At 41.3% G+C, this 15,053-nt stretch overlaps 2 protein-coding genes across 3 annotated transcripts in view; both read right to left on the reverse strand.

Annotated features, from left to right (window-relative positions):
• ppp2r5b (protein phosphatase 2, regulatory subunit B', beta) overlaps positions 1-5,177 on the reverse strand; it is a 37,846-nt gene extending 32,669 nt beyond the window's left edge. Inside the window, exon 1 of the mRNA XM_067522631.1 lies at positions 3,677-5,177. Coding sequence (XP_067378732.1) covers positions 3,677-3,869 — 193 coding nt within the window. The 5' untranslated portion in view covers positions 3,870-5,177. The remainder of the gene's footprint in view (positions 1-3,676) is intronic.
• A 1,905-nt stretch (positions 5,178-7,082) lies between these two features.
• Positions 7,083-14,039, reverse strand: batf2 (basic leucine zipper ATF-like transcription factor 2). 2 transcript variants are annotated; one of them, XM_067522635.1, is made up of 4 exons: positions 13,077-14,039; positions 11,895-12,017; positions 10,301-10,332; positions 9,468-9,601 (listed from the first exon to the last, which is right to left on the reverse strand). In XM_067522635.1, exons 1-4 carry the CDS (start codon positions 13,220-13,222, stop codon positions 9,501-9,503), a joined length of 402 nt encoding a protein of 133 aa, XP_067378736.1. In that variant the 5' UTR covers positions 13,223-14,039; the 3' UTR covers positions 9,468-9,500. The 2 variants fall into 2 exon arrangements, with proteins under 2 accessions (XP_067378735.1, XP_067378736.1); XM_067522634.1 differs by lacking the exon at positions 10,301-10,332 and having other exon boundaries at positions 7,083-9,601; positions 13,077-13,702.
• Between the last annotated feature and the right edge of the window lie 1,014 nt (positions 14,040-15,053).

Below are 15,053 nucleotides of genomic sequence, written 5' to 3' on the forward strand. Positions count from 1 at the left end.
TTTATCTGCAGTATGTGTCTGCTCCCTCACTTCAGTATCTAACACTTCACCTTTTAGATATATTAGGGTTCAAAGGTCAGTGTCAGCTACAGAACAGCAGCTGTGAAATTGAAAGTCACAGCCTGGCTCAATGACACTATGTACAGCTCCCACAGAGTTGGAGCCAGATGGCAACTACAGTATGGTTACTCTTGGAGTTATGGCAATTTATGGTTTAGGTTTAGGTTTATTATTAGTGTTGGGGAAGAAAAAGATTTGGTTACGTTTATGGAATGATCATGTTTACTGTTAATAACACGGAGAGAGCTCTGGGATAAACGTAGTCTGATATCCGCCCTGGTATATGAAGAGCACTCTACTTTCTGCCCACTAGAGTTACTTTGAGAGGTGCAGAGCTATTCCAAGAGTTAGAGATTCCTAGAGTTCCTACAGAATTGTTCCTAGGGATTCAGGGCTACATTTAGCTGAAGAACCGACCAGTGAATTGGCCTGTTTTTGTTCTTCAAAACATCTTCAAACCTGAGTTATTTACTCAGACTACAAAATGTCTCAGTGTGCCTGTTCCTGTTTTTTCACTTATGAAAGAGTTATTTTTAAAGACTAATATGCTTTACACACTGCTGATGGCAGATCTGCAAAGCTGTATACTACTGAAACTAAAATCTCAAATCTTTACAAAACATACTCCATAGTGCACTAAACTCTGCAGAGGGACTAACCAAGAAATTGACAAGAATCATTTAACTCAAAAGAACTCTTTCAGCACTCACCAAGTGGCATGAATTAGAGATCAACTACCAGATAACAATTTACAAAAAGAGGTAATTCCAAATTTTACCTCAAAACTGCTTCATGTGCTCATCCTACATGTGGCAACTCATGTCTACAAAAACTGGGAGAAGATAAAGAAAAAAATCTGTCATATTTCAACTCCAAAAAAGCTGCTTTAAAGGGCAAGAGATCTCACATGCTGCCAAAGACAGATGTGCAAGGATGCGAGCTGTGACTGTGTTGCATTGTGGTCAAATAAGGTTAGGAATCAGTATGTTTGCCTCTTTAATAATGTTGTGATTGTTTGCATTGGTCCAAAATGCTGAAGCCCAAAGACTAATCAATAATTGTATGTTCTCTGTTGATCATTTCCAACATTTTTGGCATTGCTCTCCGATCCAGCCATGTGTCAAATGTGCATTTGACTAGTCATACACAGAAACAAGTACAAATAAAGCAAAAGCAACAAAATGGATCCATAAGAAGACAGTGGAGACCCAAGCAGCTGTTTTTGGACTCATGTTTTAAGGTTCCTTTATTCCATCTTACTCATTAAGGTGAGGTGCCATGTATATCTTTGTCGTTTCATATTCAGCCTAAAACTGCGAGCGGGAGCGAAGCTTAGCTCAGGGCTTGAAGTTAAGACATGTGCCATTGTTAACAGGAGGAGTAGTTCAAATTAACAATGGCAATGTGATTCCCTGAAGGGAATAACACCCACAAGTCTGTCTACTTTTGGCCTACATACTGCCTGTAACAGACTTCCCCACACCAGGCTTTCCTCTTGAGCTGGTGCTGCAAGTTCTTACTATCAGTTCCTCCTGGGGATCCAGAAACAGTGCTGCAGCAGTGCAGCAGCCATGTGATAACTGGGACTTTTGTCTATGAAAGATATAGCCCACATGCACACAGAGGGCAAGAATGTAGGTGCAGTAAAGATGTAATGAAACCTCCGATCATCATAGTGCACACAACCCACACAAATGGCACTTCTAAGCCAGGAGGTCAGGTGTACAATTTAAATAGGAATCCACACATGGACACAGGCACCTTGTACCATGTCTAAAAGCAGAATGGTCTTCCATAGAGGATTAATGAAAAGTGATATCAGGCTACAGGAAAGGGAGAGTGGTCAGTGGCATGAGGATGTACAATGTCCCCTTGTACTGCCCATGTGGGTTAGAAAGATGAGGAAGAGTCGTAACTGGATATATAAAATTGTGAATATGGATAAGGGACATAACATCAGGGGACAGATCATGTTGACTGTGTGGAGTATACTGGCTGTCTAAACAACAAGTCTAGCAAGAAAATACATATTGGGGGTTAAAGCAGCAGTGTGCATTAAATGATAAGTAGTGTTTTAGAATTGAAAAGCCATAATGTCAGTAAACTGACTCAATAAAGTCAAAATTAAGTTTAATAACATTAGCAAAAGTAGCCACTAAAAGCTACTGGTTACGCCAGATAAAGTAAAGTTGTAGCTTCAAAACCCCAGAATGCATTGATTTGAAAAAAGGTGTATTTTATGAATCAACTTTTAATTTATTGGATGAACTTCTTTCATCTTGCAATAAGTTGTACCTTTCATTCCGAAGGTGCTGCCAAGACTTTCAGTCATTGATTTGGGGAATGCATTAGTGTGTCAGAGCAGCGTGAAATCTTCTCAAACCAAGTACCTAGAGCCCAAAGGGACATATTTTTGTTGGTGTTGTTTTCTTTTTTTAACCAACCATTCAGAACCCAAAGATTTTTCCATTATATATCAATTTAAAACTTAGAAAAGAAACAAATACTCAGCATTTGAGAAGCTGGATCCAGAAAATGCTCATCAGCCTTGCCTAATAAATTGCCCTAAATCAATTGCTAAAATTGCTGCCAGTTAGTTTACTGTCAGTCTAAAAACTGTCATCCTTTCTACTCTTTATTTTATGTTCCTAACATGGCTAAAAAAAACACCAAAACCACCACAGAGGCCAGTCTGCAGAATGAGCAGGTACAGTAGGTCTATCGGTAATGCAGACAACACTACATTTGAAAAGAAAAAGCCAATAGTTCTCATATCTTTCCATTTTTTAATTTTGAGAGGATACTGAAGATAGATCAAAGTGGCCTCTGTATAGCAACAGCAGCTCTCAGATTAGAGCTATGGCAACAACAGACCCACAAATGGTGCAGCTCTCACTGCCTTCATGGGGAATGACATTTCATTCTCCTACAGCCACGATTTGTACCTATATGTTTCGGGTATTTTTGTTCACGGTTTATCTAATGGGCCAATTAAGAAGCCTGATCCATGACAGTGCCCTGTCAAGGAGAACAACCTTCTCATGCAGCGATGGCTCTTCCACTTCCCCACCATCCCAGTCCAGGAGACAAGCAGATGTTCTGTGTTATCTCGCTTTAACAAGTGTGTGAGAGAATACATATATGCATACTCGAACTATTGGACGTACTAACTCAGATGGGTTTTGTTGGTCAGATCAAACAAGACATCTGAAGATGTGACTAGAATTTGGAACTCACATTTTCCACTGTTTTCTGATGTTATTAATTAATTTTAGTTAGTTCAAATAATAAGATGAACCAATAATAAAATAACTGTCTACATATTCTAAGAATGTGCGTTTATCAGTCCAGTAAATCAAAGGCCTCACTGTGTTGTCACCTCCTGTCCATCAGATGGGACAAGGACAGAGAGGACAACACCTGTCAGAGGAAAATACAAGACACCAATAGACCTACTGCTGATCAATGGGCATCTATGGACAGGACATGACTGACAGATAGTAAAAATACTGACTTTATCATAATAATAATAACTTTATAATGAGTGGGTAGGGTCCCTTGTAGTACATAACACAAAATATGCACACAGTGCTGCTAGGGTAAATCAGTGCCTCACCTTTGAGCAGGGGCAGTGGGGTGAGCTCCACCTGGGAGCTCTGGTAGCGGAACTGGGACGAGCTGTGGGACCTCCTCTGCCGAGCTCTGCGCATTGACCTGCGCGGAAAGCCGTCCACCTTCTCCGCGGACGGGACCGAGAAGCTGGTGGTCGGCGAGGACGGGCTGGATGGGGGCAGCTTCGTCGTCTCCATGATGGCTGTGATGATGGCGGTGACGATGCGGTGGTGGTGGTGGTGGCGGTGGTGTTGATGCGTGCGTCCCTATCTGTCTTTGCGCGTGTGAGTGCGTAAAGAGGCGTTCGAGAGGATGTACGGGTGAATGGAGGAGAGGATGGATGAGTGGGTGTCTTTCTGAATCACAGATGAATTATCAATTGATCACAATGAATAGGCGCACCAGGAGTGGTGTTGGTGATGGAGGAGAATGAAGAGGGAGGAAGAGAGAGGTGAGAGAAAAAGGGGTGCAGATGCAGAGAGGTGAGGAAAGATATTTTGTGGCTGTCCAGTGCCGTGCTGTGCGCCTTGCTGTCTCTATCAGAGCCGGACTGGAAATGGCATCAGCAGCATCAGCAGCATCCCTGATCGCTTCTGTTTTTCACGCAAATCGCTTGTGTATCATCCCCGTGGAGAGCAGCCTGTACAGCTTCCAGATGATGCTCAGACAGGCGCGTCTCCTCTCACACACACACACATGCACACACACACACACACACACACACACACACACACGCACACACACACTCACACACACACCTCTCTGCTGCTGTATTGGCGTCACACACACAGACTAAGTCGTCGGCCTAAATCTGAATATTTCTTGCTGAAGCTGATCATATGGGCCTAGCTGAGCTCCTTGTGTAAATTAAAGAAAAGAAAAATCCCTGTTATCAAGCACCGATCAGCCTCCTCCTGTTTATCCACAGGAAAAAACAAACAAACGGACTCCGGCTCAGTTTATAGCTTTTTCTCCTCGATGATGCTCCTCATCAATAAAATCAGTGATCGGTCCTGGCGGTGGATGATGATATCATAAAATCATCAATCTGGGCCCACCTCGGCTGCCGCATCACTGTTGTCCTCGCTCGTTTTCAACGAATCCTCTTTCGACCCTTCCAACGGCCGCACCTGCTCCTTATTTGTGTTGTTCCTTTTGTTGTTTCTTCTTCTTTTTTTACCCGGTGGGAGAATGTTGTTCTGACCGCGGTTTATACCGCTCCACGCAGCCTCCTCCTCCTCCTCCTGCCGTCCTCCAACCGTATCAGGGCGGGGAAACAAACGGTGCCTCACCGCGCCGACATGTGCAGGTCGTCCGCCAGCTACAGAAAGGCGCCGCTCCTCCTCGCAGCGTGGCCTGGTGTTAAAAGACTGAAGGCCTGGGTTATACAATAGCACCCCGTCTATGTCTGTCAGACTGACGCGTTTTACTGCTGTCCCCCTTCTCCGTTCCCGTTATCCGGTCGTCCTACAGCGCCTCACAGAGCTGCATCAATATACAGGCAGCGAGTCAGAAGACGACAGGAAACGGGGCATCTGGCTTTCAAAATAAAATCTAGGACATAAAGTTAAATTCATCAAGAGTTTAGAGCCACCTATTGTGAGTAATGCATCCAGTGCTGATGGTATTTGTGTGTTTCTGTAATCATTTACACATATAAAACTAAATACTATAATTTGTTTAGTAAAATGTGTCCTACTCATTTACTGAGACTGCAATAATTAAGCGAATTTGCTGATATAAATATCAAGTTCTGTTTTGGCTAAACTGAGGCGGGTCCATCCCTTTGTTTTGAAAGCCGTGGCCGGATGTACTGTTGACTGTCTTGCCACTTGCTCCATAGATTTAAAGGTGGTGCAAGGAGAGAGAGGCTCCTCACTGCGAATGACGCTATAGGACTGATTTATTTATTTAATTGCTATTATTTACATGGACTGGCTTTGCTTTTTAAAACCCGGCTGATTTTAAACAGATGCGTCATAACGGCACCATGCTCCTTTGCACCGTCTGCACCACCTCCGGCCAACCTCTGGATGCTATTTGGTCCTGTTAGAAAATATTCTCTCCTGTGCTCCAGCAGCGTAGCGCTTTGAGGCTAATTGGTGTTTCTGACTCCCCCCCTGACGGCGTGTTGTACTTGGCTTTGAGAATCGATCCCATCCATTCTTCCTCTCTCCGCTTAGTCACTTATTCTCGCACACACACGTTGCTGGTGCATTCAAAAGCGCAATAATCCACTCGCTTTCATTTTCCTCTGAGTCACATCTTCTCTGGATGGACGCGTCTTGCTGCCGTGTTTGCGCCTCCAGCCTCCAGCCTTGAACCTTGAATCTGCTCTTTTTACTCTAAACTCACATAAGTCTAATTATAATCTTACAGTTTACACAAAAGCGCCCGCTGCCTCCCACTCGCCCATCGCTCTGTGTTTGTCCCAGGTAAGCTCAGCCGGCTGCCTTCTGGGAAAAACACCAGGGGTTTAAATGGTTGGCAGTGCAGAAGTGGAGAGATGCTGGTCTGCTTCATTATAACAATAACATTTAGTGCAGTCTTTAGACCAACTTTACAGCAACTCTGCATTAAAAAAGTTATCTTAAAGTTATCTTAAATACATCAAAGGCTTTCAGCTTGTCTCTTCAGGGTCGCCAGAGTGGAACGTTTTCCGCACGTTGTTTTAGTTTTTTCCTGCCACAACCCTCCCAGCCAGGCGGGCCCACATCTGGTGGCGTGGGACTCCCATTCCAATGCCCTACCAAAGTTTTCTTAAATCCAGTAAATTCATTTACACCATTAGGAGTTGAGGCTGTGCTTTGCGACTAAAGCCCGTTTCAGACATGCAGTGGAATTCTTATATTATCCGGACTTTTTAGGAGCAGGTGTATGTGTGAACGAAAATGTCTCCGCCGACATTATCCGGATTATTTCCTTCGAGCCCCCTGCTGTAATGTCCGGATTATGCGCGTGAGCACGTGCGTGCACCACGCTGCTCTGTCCTGAATGGTCTGGAGGATTAAAAGTGATCGAGCGCTGGTTCCACCCAAGTTTAGCATATGAGACTACGAAAATCGGCCACGTTGATGGAAATATCACTGGCTTTGGAGCTTTACTTTTCATTTATACTGTAGAAAGAGTAACGATTACACAGTTTTGCAGTGGTATTGCAATATTATCCAAAAAGCCAATTGTTTTAATTAAACAGCTTTTAAAAAATATACTTTTTTAGGGGGTCTGGACATGTTCAGAGGAGAGACTGTGAATATATCGGTAGAAGGATGCTGAGGTTAGAGCTGCCAGGCAGGAGGTCTAGAGGAAGATCAAATGGATGTAGTTAGGGAGGACATGAAGTTTGTTGGTGTGAGAGAAGAGGATGCAGAAGACAGAGTTAGATGGAGGCACATGATTCAGCCGAAAGGTGAAGAATAAAGAAGACTTTTTTATTGCAACCAATTATTACAGCTTAAATGTATTTATCTAACATGTCATACATAGAATATGTATGAAAAGATTTTAAGAGCCCACCACACACACGTACACACACACATAAATTAACAAATTATCTATTCCATATATATCAAGTGATACACGTGTTTAAAGCAGAATATGCATTAATCATCATTTGAAAAAACAAAATTGTCATTGTAGTATATTTCATTGTAAAATAAACCCAACTATATTTCAGGACAATCATTTCCCCTACAGCACTAGTTCCAATAACAGACTTTAGCAGCTTCTTGGTTCCCTTATTGTCCACACTGACAGGGTTGAATGGAAAAAATTACTTATTTCTCTTATGTGACTAACTTGAAATACCCAATAAAGAATTTCTAAATAACACACATTTTTTAATAATGGTTTCGAGCCTCAGTGTTGAGGGGTGTACGTTTGGAACTGTTTCGCTTAAAGACCCACTCACCATCATCATACTTATAAAGAAGCCCTCCCTGACAACCTCCTTATCTCATCCTGCAGTTAACTGCTTCTCCCCACAGATCAGTGCAGGCCTGCTGTCATTTTACTACATGACAAACAGCATAGTTTGGAAATCATACAGGTGAACGTTCAGTTTGATTCCGATTTTATTGCAAGGTGACCCACAGATACTAGTATGTGATCAAATTCATTCATGTAATCAAAAGTGACTTTACAAAGCAAAAGTGAGCCGTGAAGTCCTGTGTTAACCCTCAGTGTGTATTTATTAAAGCACAAATGTATTTAAGAAAAAACAGTAAAAAACAGTAGACATAATAATACTATTCAAACTATTAATTCTTATCAGTAAATGAACTGACTTAAATTTGTTCTTGGATTCAGTTGTGTCAAGCCATAAATAAATCATCAGTAGCAGCATAATGTGTGAAATTGAGTGTGTGGTTGATTATGAATTTTAAATAAGGTAAAAGAAAAAAGAAAGAAAAAAAAGATTAATGCTTCCTAAAGTTGAATCAAGCTGAATGTAACAATCAACCACTATTCAGGTTCCATGGTTAGCACTGACTCTGTGGTTAAAGGCACAGATGGAAATTTCTCCGAAAAACATTTTCATGAAATTGCAGGAAGGTGATTACACCACCCCACTTAAAATTCGAAGTCAGAGTTTTGAGTACTGAGTCAGGTTTTCAGGAAAGGATGACTCCAGTTTACAATAAATTAACAGCAACTTGACGTTTTTAAAATCTCTCTCCTTCACTCCTAAAACCTTGGTTTTCAGTGTTGCTACTGTAGCTGATCTGCATCAGAGATTTGGTATAACGCTAGTTCCATTAAACAACACAAAACCCATTTTGGCATAGAGATGCTGGTCCTTGTTTGGCACAATCTCAAAATGCTACAGATTTTTTCTCCCACTAAGTATCCAATCATTGAAATCAAGAAGCTCGGACAGAGAAAGGTCTCTTGAGGGATCACCCAAGGTTGGCAGTGGGGGTGGAGACTGAGAGATAAGTTCGTCAAAAGTGTTGGAGGTAGTCTGCGGGATGTTGAGCGGGCTTGGGACGGTGAGAAGGGAAAGCAAAGATGATGTATTAGGTTTTATTTGTTGATTACAACTTGGCTTTAAGCCAAAGACAGGAGCAGGAAATGTCTGAGGTGAAACTGCAAGTGACTGAGGAGTCGGATCTCGTAGAGTTGAAGGAAGAAGAGAACTTGAGTTATTTGGATTTCCACTAAAAAATCCTGTATTCATGCAATGTCCTTGTGCTGGTACTACATTTTCTGTTTCTACATTGGAATAAGGGGGCATTACGTTAGATGAGGAAGTTATAAAAGAAGTTTGTTTCATTACAAATGCATCTAGTGAGTCCAAATTATGTGTAAAGAAACAGGAATCTACTGACAATGAAGAGGTTTCATGGAGGGCATCTTGCACAGATGGAGGTAGAGCACTAAAGGGAATCGGATTTGGAACAGGGCTAGAGCTCACAGGTTTACTGTTTGTTGGGCTTGAGGTGATAAGAGGCCCTTCACTGAACAGAGAGTGAGGAGCTGGGAGCGTGGAGAAAGACAGGGAATAAGGAACGGTCACTGGGCTGGAGGAGGAGGTGATGAAGAGGTCAGTAGGCGTGGCAGAAGATGAAGCCAATGTGGTTGGAGCAGAAGGTGAGAGATTGATATTTTCCACACAGTCATGGGTTTGAAGTCCCAGGCTGGAGTTCAAAGAGGTAGAGATTGAAGAGGCTGCCAATAAAGTGGAGCTTGAAGTCTTACGAGGACATTTCATTGGGCTGGAAGCAATCTGACAGTCTGCTGTGGAGGAAACCGATAGGCCAGTGGAGGAGCTGGATCTGGAGCTGGAGCTAGAGCTTGGGGCAGAGGCTGTGAGGGGGCAGTAAGGTTCATGGGATTCCAGAGCTGTCGTATACAGGTGGAAGTCTTTTTTCAATGCTGCAATTTCCTTTTGGAGGGCTGAGTTTGATCGCTCCAGACTCTGCAGCTCCTGAGGAGAAGACAATAGATATCAACATGGGGGAAAAACTGCAATATGTCAATTTGAGTCAGGTATATCTTTATTATCCGGCTGAGTGGCACCCATTAGCCATAAAGCAAACTATTAAAGACATACATCAAAAGACAAATAATAAATGCAATCACATCACATCACACTGGGGCAGACTTGTGTAATAAAACACTACAGCCAGGCAATACTAATGACACACTTCTTAAAGAGTCTTCCCGTGCACCATAATAAAAAGCACAGCAGGCAGAGTGAATGATGCATGGCTAAAGTCTACCCCCCCCAAAGGAGAACTGAAAAATGGTTCTTAGTGACAGTACTGTGACTTCAGCACGAAAGGAGAACATAGGGGGTGGGGAAAGAAAGAAAAACAGCAGTTCCCTGCTGATCAATGCACTTTAATTAGAAAACTCTTTTTCTAAAAAGATTTACTCTTTTATTTATATATGTCGCCCAAAACAAAACAGGTTTATTTTAAAAAGTGTCTGGAATTTTCTCTAATTTATCCGCTTAAGTTTTAGTTCAGTCCAAACTCCAGAGATGCTCTGAACAAAAGTGGTTTCTTTTTTCCTCAAGATTAAATGGCTACTAATCTCTTTAAGATCCAAAAGGTCAATGAGTCACATTCACAGTAGCAGTACTTTGGCTTTGTATTTGCACATTCTTTAAAAAAAACATTACCTGCTGACACCACTTTACTGCTACAAACCAGCCTGATTGAAACATAAGAAACATAAAAGAAACAGTTGAAGAAACAACCGACCTCATGTACACACACACACACACACGTACGAGAACTGAAAGAGAAGACGAGACTGAAAATGAAAGTCTTTACTCCCTTGACACAAAATACACCCCCCATTCATAAATTCTATAAACACAAACTTATCTAACCAGTAATAATATGCAAGCAATCAAAAAGCAAACAGAAACATGTTTGAGCACAAAATTAGATACAGTACAGTAATTTACAGATTCAGGTTTTGTCATAACAAGAGTAGTATGCAAACATTTTATAGGTGTGTGTTTCAACGTGTGTAGCATTCAGGCCTAAAAGCAATACATCGCACAGGACAGCTTTATGAAATCACATTTTGATCTTTGTTAAATTTAATTGAGAAAGAAAAAAAATGCCGAATTATGGACACCACTGACTGCACACGAGTCTTTTAATCTGGTAACTATTTACCCTGCAGACTTAAGTGAATTTACATTTCCCTATTTCCAAAAAGCTCTTTAGTCTTTTGTAATGTGCTTAATAGCTTGATCCAGTTCTCATTTATGGTATACTTCATTAAACATATGACACTTTGTGCTTTGTGGCAACTTTGATTGAGACTCTATTTGGTTCTGAGCGAGAGCTGCAAATGAAAAACTAATTTTGATAATAGTATTTTTTAGTGGCAAGGGAGATTTCTGAGGTTATATTCACATATAACTTTGGGGCAGCAGTGGTGTAGTTGATAGAATGGCCACCTACTGACCAAGGGTCAGAGGTTCGCGCCCTGCTTTTCCCACCCAAATGTCAAAGTGTCCCTGGGGCAAGACACTGAATCCCCAACAGTCCATTCCCAATCCCCAGCTGCGCAGTGCAGGTCCCAAGCCCAGTAGAAAATGGGGAGGGGTGTGTCGGGAAGGGCATCCGGTGTAAAAACTGTGCCAAATCAACATGTGGAAACCCTGAATATACAGGATGAGCCAAAAGGACAAAAAAAATATTCATGTGTAATTTATACTTACACATGAATTGAAAATGAATGAAAATAATAACTATTTTCAGCGGTGTGAACAAAATTTTTTTATATGAAATCAGAAATGTATTTTCATGCTTCTGACAAGCCATTATGCATTTGTGTGTGTGTGTGAGAGAGAGAGAGAGAGAGAAAGAGAGAGGGAAAGAGAGACTTTGGAATTTGCCCGCTGGAAAAAGAAAACAAAAGTGTTTGGAAAAACTGAAGAGGGGATGTATGTGTATGTATGTGCCCGTGTGTGTCTGTGTGTGAGAGTGCATGTGCGTGAGTCTGTATGAAGCAGAAAGGAAAGGGAGGGTCGGAGGGGAGGGCAAGTAAAAGGGAGTGAAAGTCCTTCTGTTAAAGGAGACTATTTACAAGAAACGGCTGTGAGCATGCTGCCAAATTACACAAGACACACACACACCACTAGTCACACAGCTCGTGTGTGTGTACGTCTGCACCAGAAAGAGGTGACAGAGCCACAGACTTAAGGTGTAAGGAAGCAGGAAAGGGAAAAAAAGAAGGGAGTGATTGATTCGAACCTCATGAAGTTCATCTGCTCTCTCTGTTTGTTTTCTGCGACTCTTTCTCGCCGCATCTCTGTTCTTCTCTCGTCTTTTTGTCCCTGTTTTCTTCGGGAGCTGGGGTCCTTCTCCTTCTCTCTCCTGTTAAAATCAGTGCACACACAATCTTAACAGCATACTCCAAGTGACATTGCAGTATGCCTTCTTGTGAGGCGCACATCTATTCACTTTTTTAACTTCCAAAATGTTTTGAAATATTAGTTTGTACAGTCATGAGGGAAATGTATCACACAAAATGTCGTGTGATCTCTCAAGTCACGCAGGTTGGTACAGAAGTAAACAGACTTGGACGTGGATGAAGAGGAACTTGTAACACGTGATATTTCAATTCAGGAGTCACGCCTTCCAGGGTCAAGTCAAGTTGTATATCAGGAAAAAACCAAGCTAAAAAAAAATTGCATTCAACCTCATCAGGAACAAGAGCTAGATGTTGTCAAACTGATGCATCTCCCTAAGCCTTGGCCATTGCTGGAGTACAGGGGACTTCTTTTACATTTTAGGATTTTTGTTTTAAGAAATGATAAATAAGGAAATTTACCTGTGCACCAGGTGCAAATCAGACAAGCTTTAATTAAATGCTTGCTGATGGTAGAAAGAGGAAGCCTGGATGAAGCCAAGAGAAAATCATAACCAGACATAATAACCAGTGCCAACTATTCTAACAGTACCACATTGAAGGAGGTGGGTTAAGGAATTTGCTGTGAATTCTGAAATGCTACAGTAACATAGTTGGGTCCATTTTGGGGGGGATTTCTGTTCTTTTTACTCAACTTTAATGCAACAGTAAGAAAATTAACTGGGTCCTAATTGGAAATGGGGACTATGATGGCTTTATAATTATTAACAGTGAGTTAGTTTGTGTACTTATAAGACACAATAAGCTTAACAGTTAATATAAAAAAGAGGGTGTCTGGTGGAAAAGTGGTTGGGGTACTTTAATTGCTTATAATGCACCTGTATTCCCCAGCTGTTGCTACACAGCTGTCCAGTAAAGACAAAACGCCATAAAAGGCATAAACCATATAAAACATGCAAGGAACGAAGTGGAAAAACATACTTGAGTTATTTATCTTTAATTTTACATGAATGTTCACCAGGGCTGGTTGTTAGGATTCGCAGAAAATGGGGAGAAGGACTTACCGATCCAGCGGTGTGGCTGTTTGAATCATCCGCTGAAAGGGAGCCGGGAGTGGTGGGCTCGCACTCTGTGTCCATGAATAACGGGGACATACTGTCCTCGCGGTTTCCTGACTGACTGCTTTTCCACCGGCAGGAAGACGCTTCATCCAGCCGAGATCATCAGAGCTGCGGAACCGTATGTGAAACCGGTGACATTCAGCTTGTGAAGTTGGCGCACAACTAGCGCGCCTCTCTGCAGCTTGGTCTAAAACTAAATGACTCAGGGCGAGAAAAATGATGTTGTTACTATATAGGCAAGTTCTGTGGTGCAGACTAGTGCCTGGTGGTTGCTAAGTAACTAGTTAACTGTAAATGTGAGACCCGGCGGTGTGTCAGGGCTTTTTAGCACAAGAGGTTTGGCATCAGAGACATGGTGATGCAACATGACACTCCGAATGCTTTCAGTTTCTCTTTATTTTAAATTGACCCGTTGCAAGTTAAAGGAGTTGCTGGTGCGTTTACTGGCAGTATGTTAGTTTCACTTTGCAAACTGTGTCTGTACACTGATGCACTTGGGGCTAAAATGTTTAAATGCAACTTCTTTTGTCCAGTCACACTTTCCCAGTATATGTTGCGATACTTTATTTACTAACTGATCAAACCCTACTTATTGAAACATATTTTACCGTTGTCTGACCGTACATAACTACAGTTTAAATTAAGAACTAATGTTTTCGACAGCATTGGAAGGCATCATAACAAATAAATGGATGTAAAAAGGGTTTGGTACAGGAAGAGCTCTAAGCTAGTGACCTTATTAGGAGTACGTTTCCTTCACGTGCAGGGAATTTTCAAAAGGGCTTCTTCTGCCAGGAAATGAATGACCAAGCCCCCAGACAGCATCCGACAGATTTTATCAGATCCCACAGGGAAATTGCGTAATTTAGTGTAGAAAATGTGAATTTTGTTTAGACAAAGTGAATTGCCTCATTTCACCACAGCAAAGTCTTAATTCAGCCCACACTGTAAGGGTTTCCCAAGAAATTTATATAAACTGTGTTGCTGTGACTACGTGCTGACATTACTTAATGGTACCACATAATGTTAAGATTTTTATATATATATATATATATATATATATATATATATATATATATAGTTAAATGTCAAGGAAACAATCTGTGAAAACTCCTCAATAAACTAATTAAGGTATTTTCCTATGTTAAATTATATATGTAAAGGTAATGGAGCTAGTTTCTTGTAGATAAAAAGTCATTTATATTTCCTTTCAAACTGGGGCGTCATCTGGTACAGAAGAAGGGGAAGCACCTCTCTGGAGGTGGTGTGAAAGCTGCTCTGTCAGTTGACCTCACCCACCTTTCATAACTGTTTGTACAGTAACATGTTAACTAATTACACTAAACAAGGACTTTACAAGGTGGCCACTGTATAAAGAGGATCCAGCACTTCCACAGTCCTAGTTTGTATATTAGAGTTTAATTACCATAGCTTTACCTTTATTCTATCAGAGTGTATGCCTTCTTAGCATGAAAGAGAATATAATGAATGACAATTTCTAATGCTGAATGGAGTATGGAGTAATGGGCAAATGGAAACCCGATGCATTTTTGTTTAAATGCAGATTTTGTCCAGAATTGGCTTTTCCTCAAAAATAACTTAATTTGTAGTAGCTTTACTATCTTATAGGGTTTAGTTTTTCAGCTGATGCAGCACACGGCATCTTAAAAGTGCCACAAGAAGCTTTTAGCTTCATCTCTTTAATTTTTCCAAGCAACTTCCCTACAACTGAAAGCTCAGAGAAAAGCCTTGTGTGTATTTTGTTAAACCACTATTTCCCAAGTCAATTGTCAACATTCATACTCTCTTGGCTGAATATGTATCATGTTTTATTTGTGAAAAATGTATTAACAGCATTATGGTACCACTTACTAAAATTATATATTTTTTAAATGATTTATTGGCAGAGTTCAAATGTTA

Source organism: Channa argus, chromosome 12 (assembly GCF_033026475.1).
Source record: "Channa argus isolate prfri chromosome 12, Channa argus male v1.0, whole genome shotgun sequence".
NCBI classification, from domain to species: Eukaryota; Metazoa; Chordata; class Actinopteri; order Anabantiformes; family Channidae; genus Channa; species Channa argus.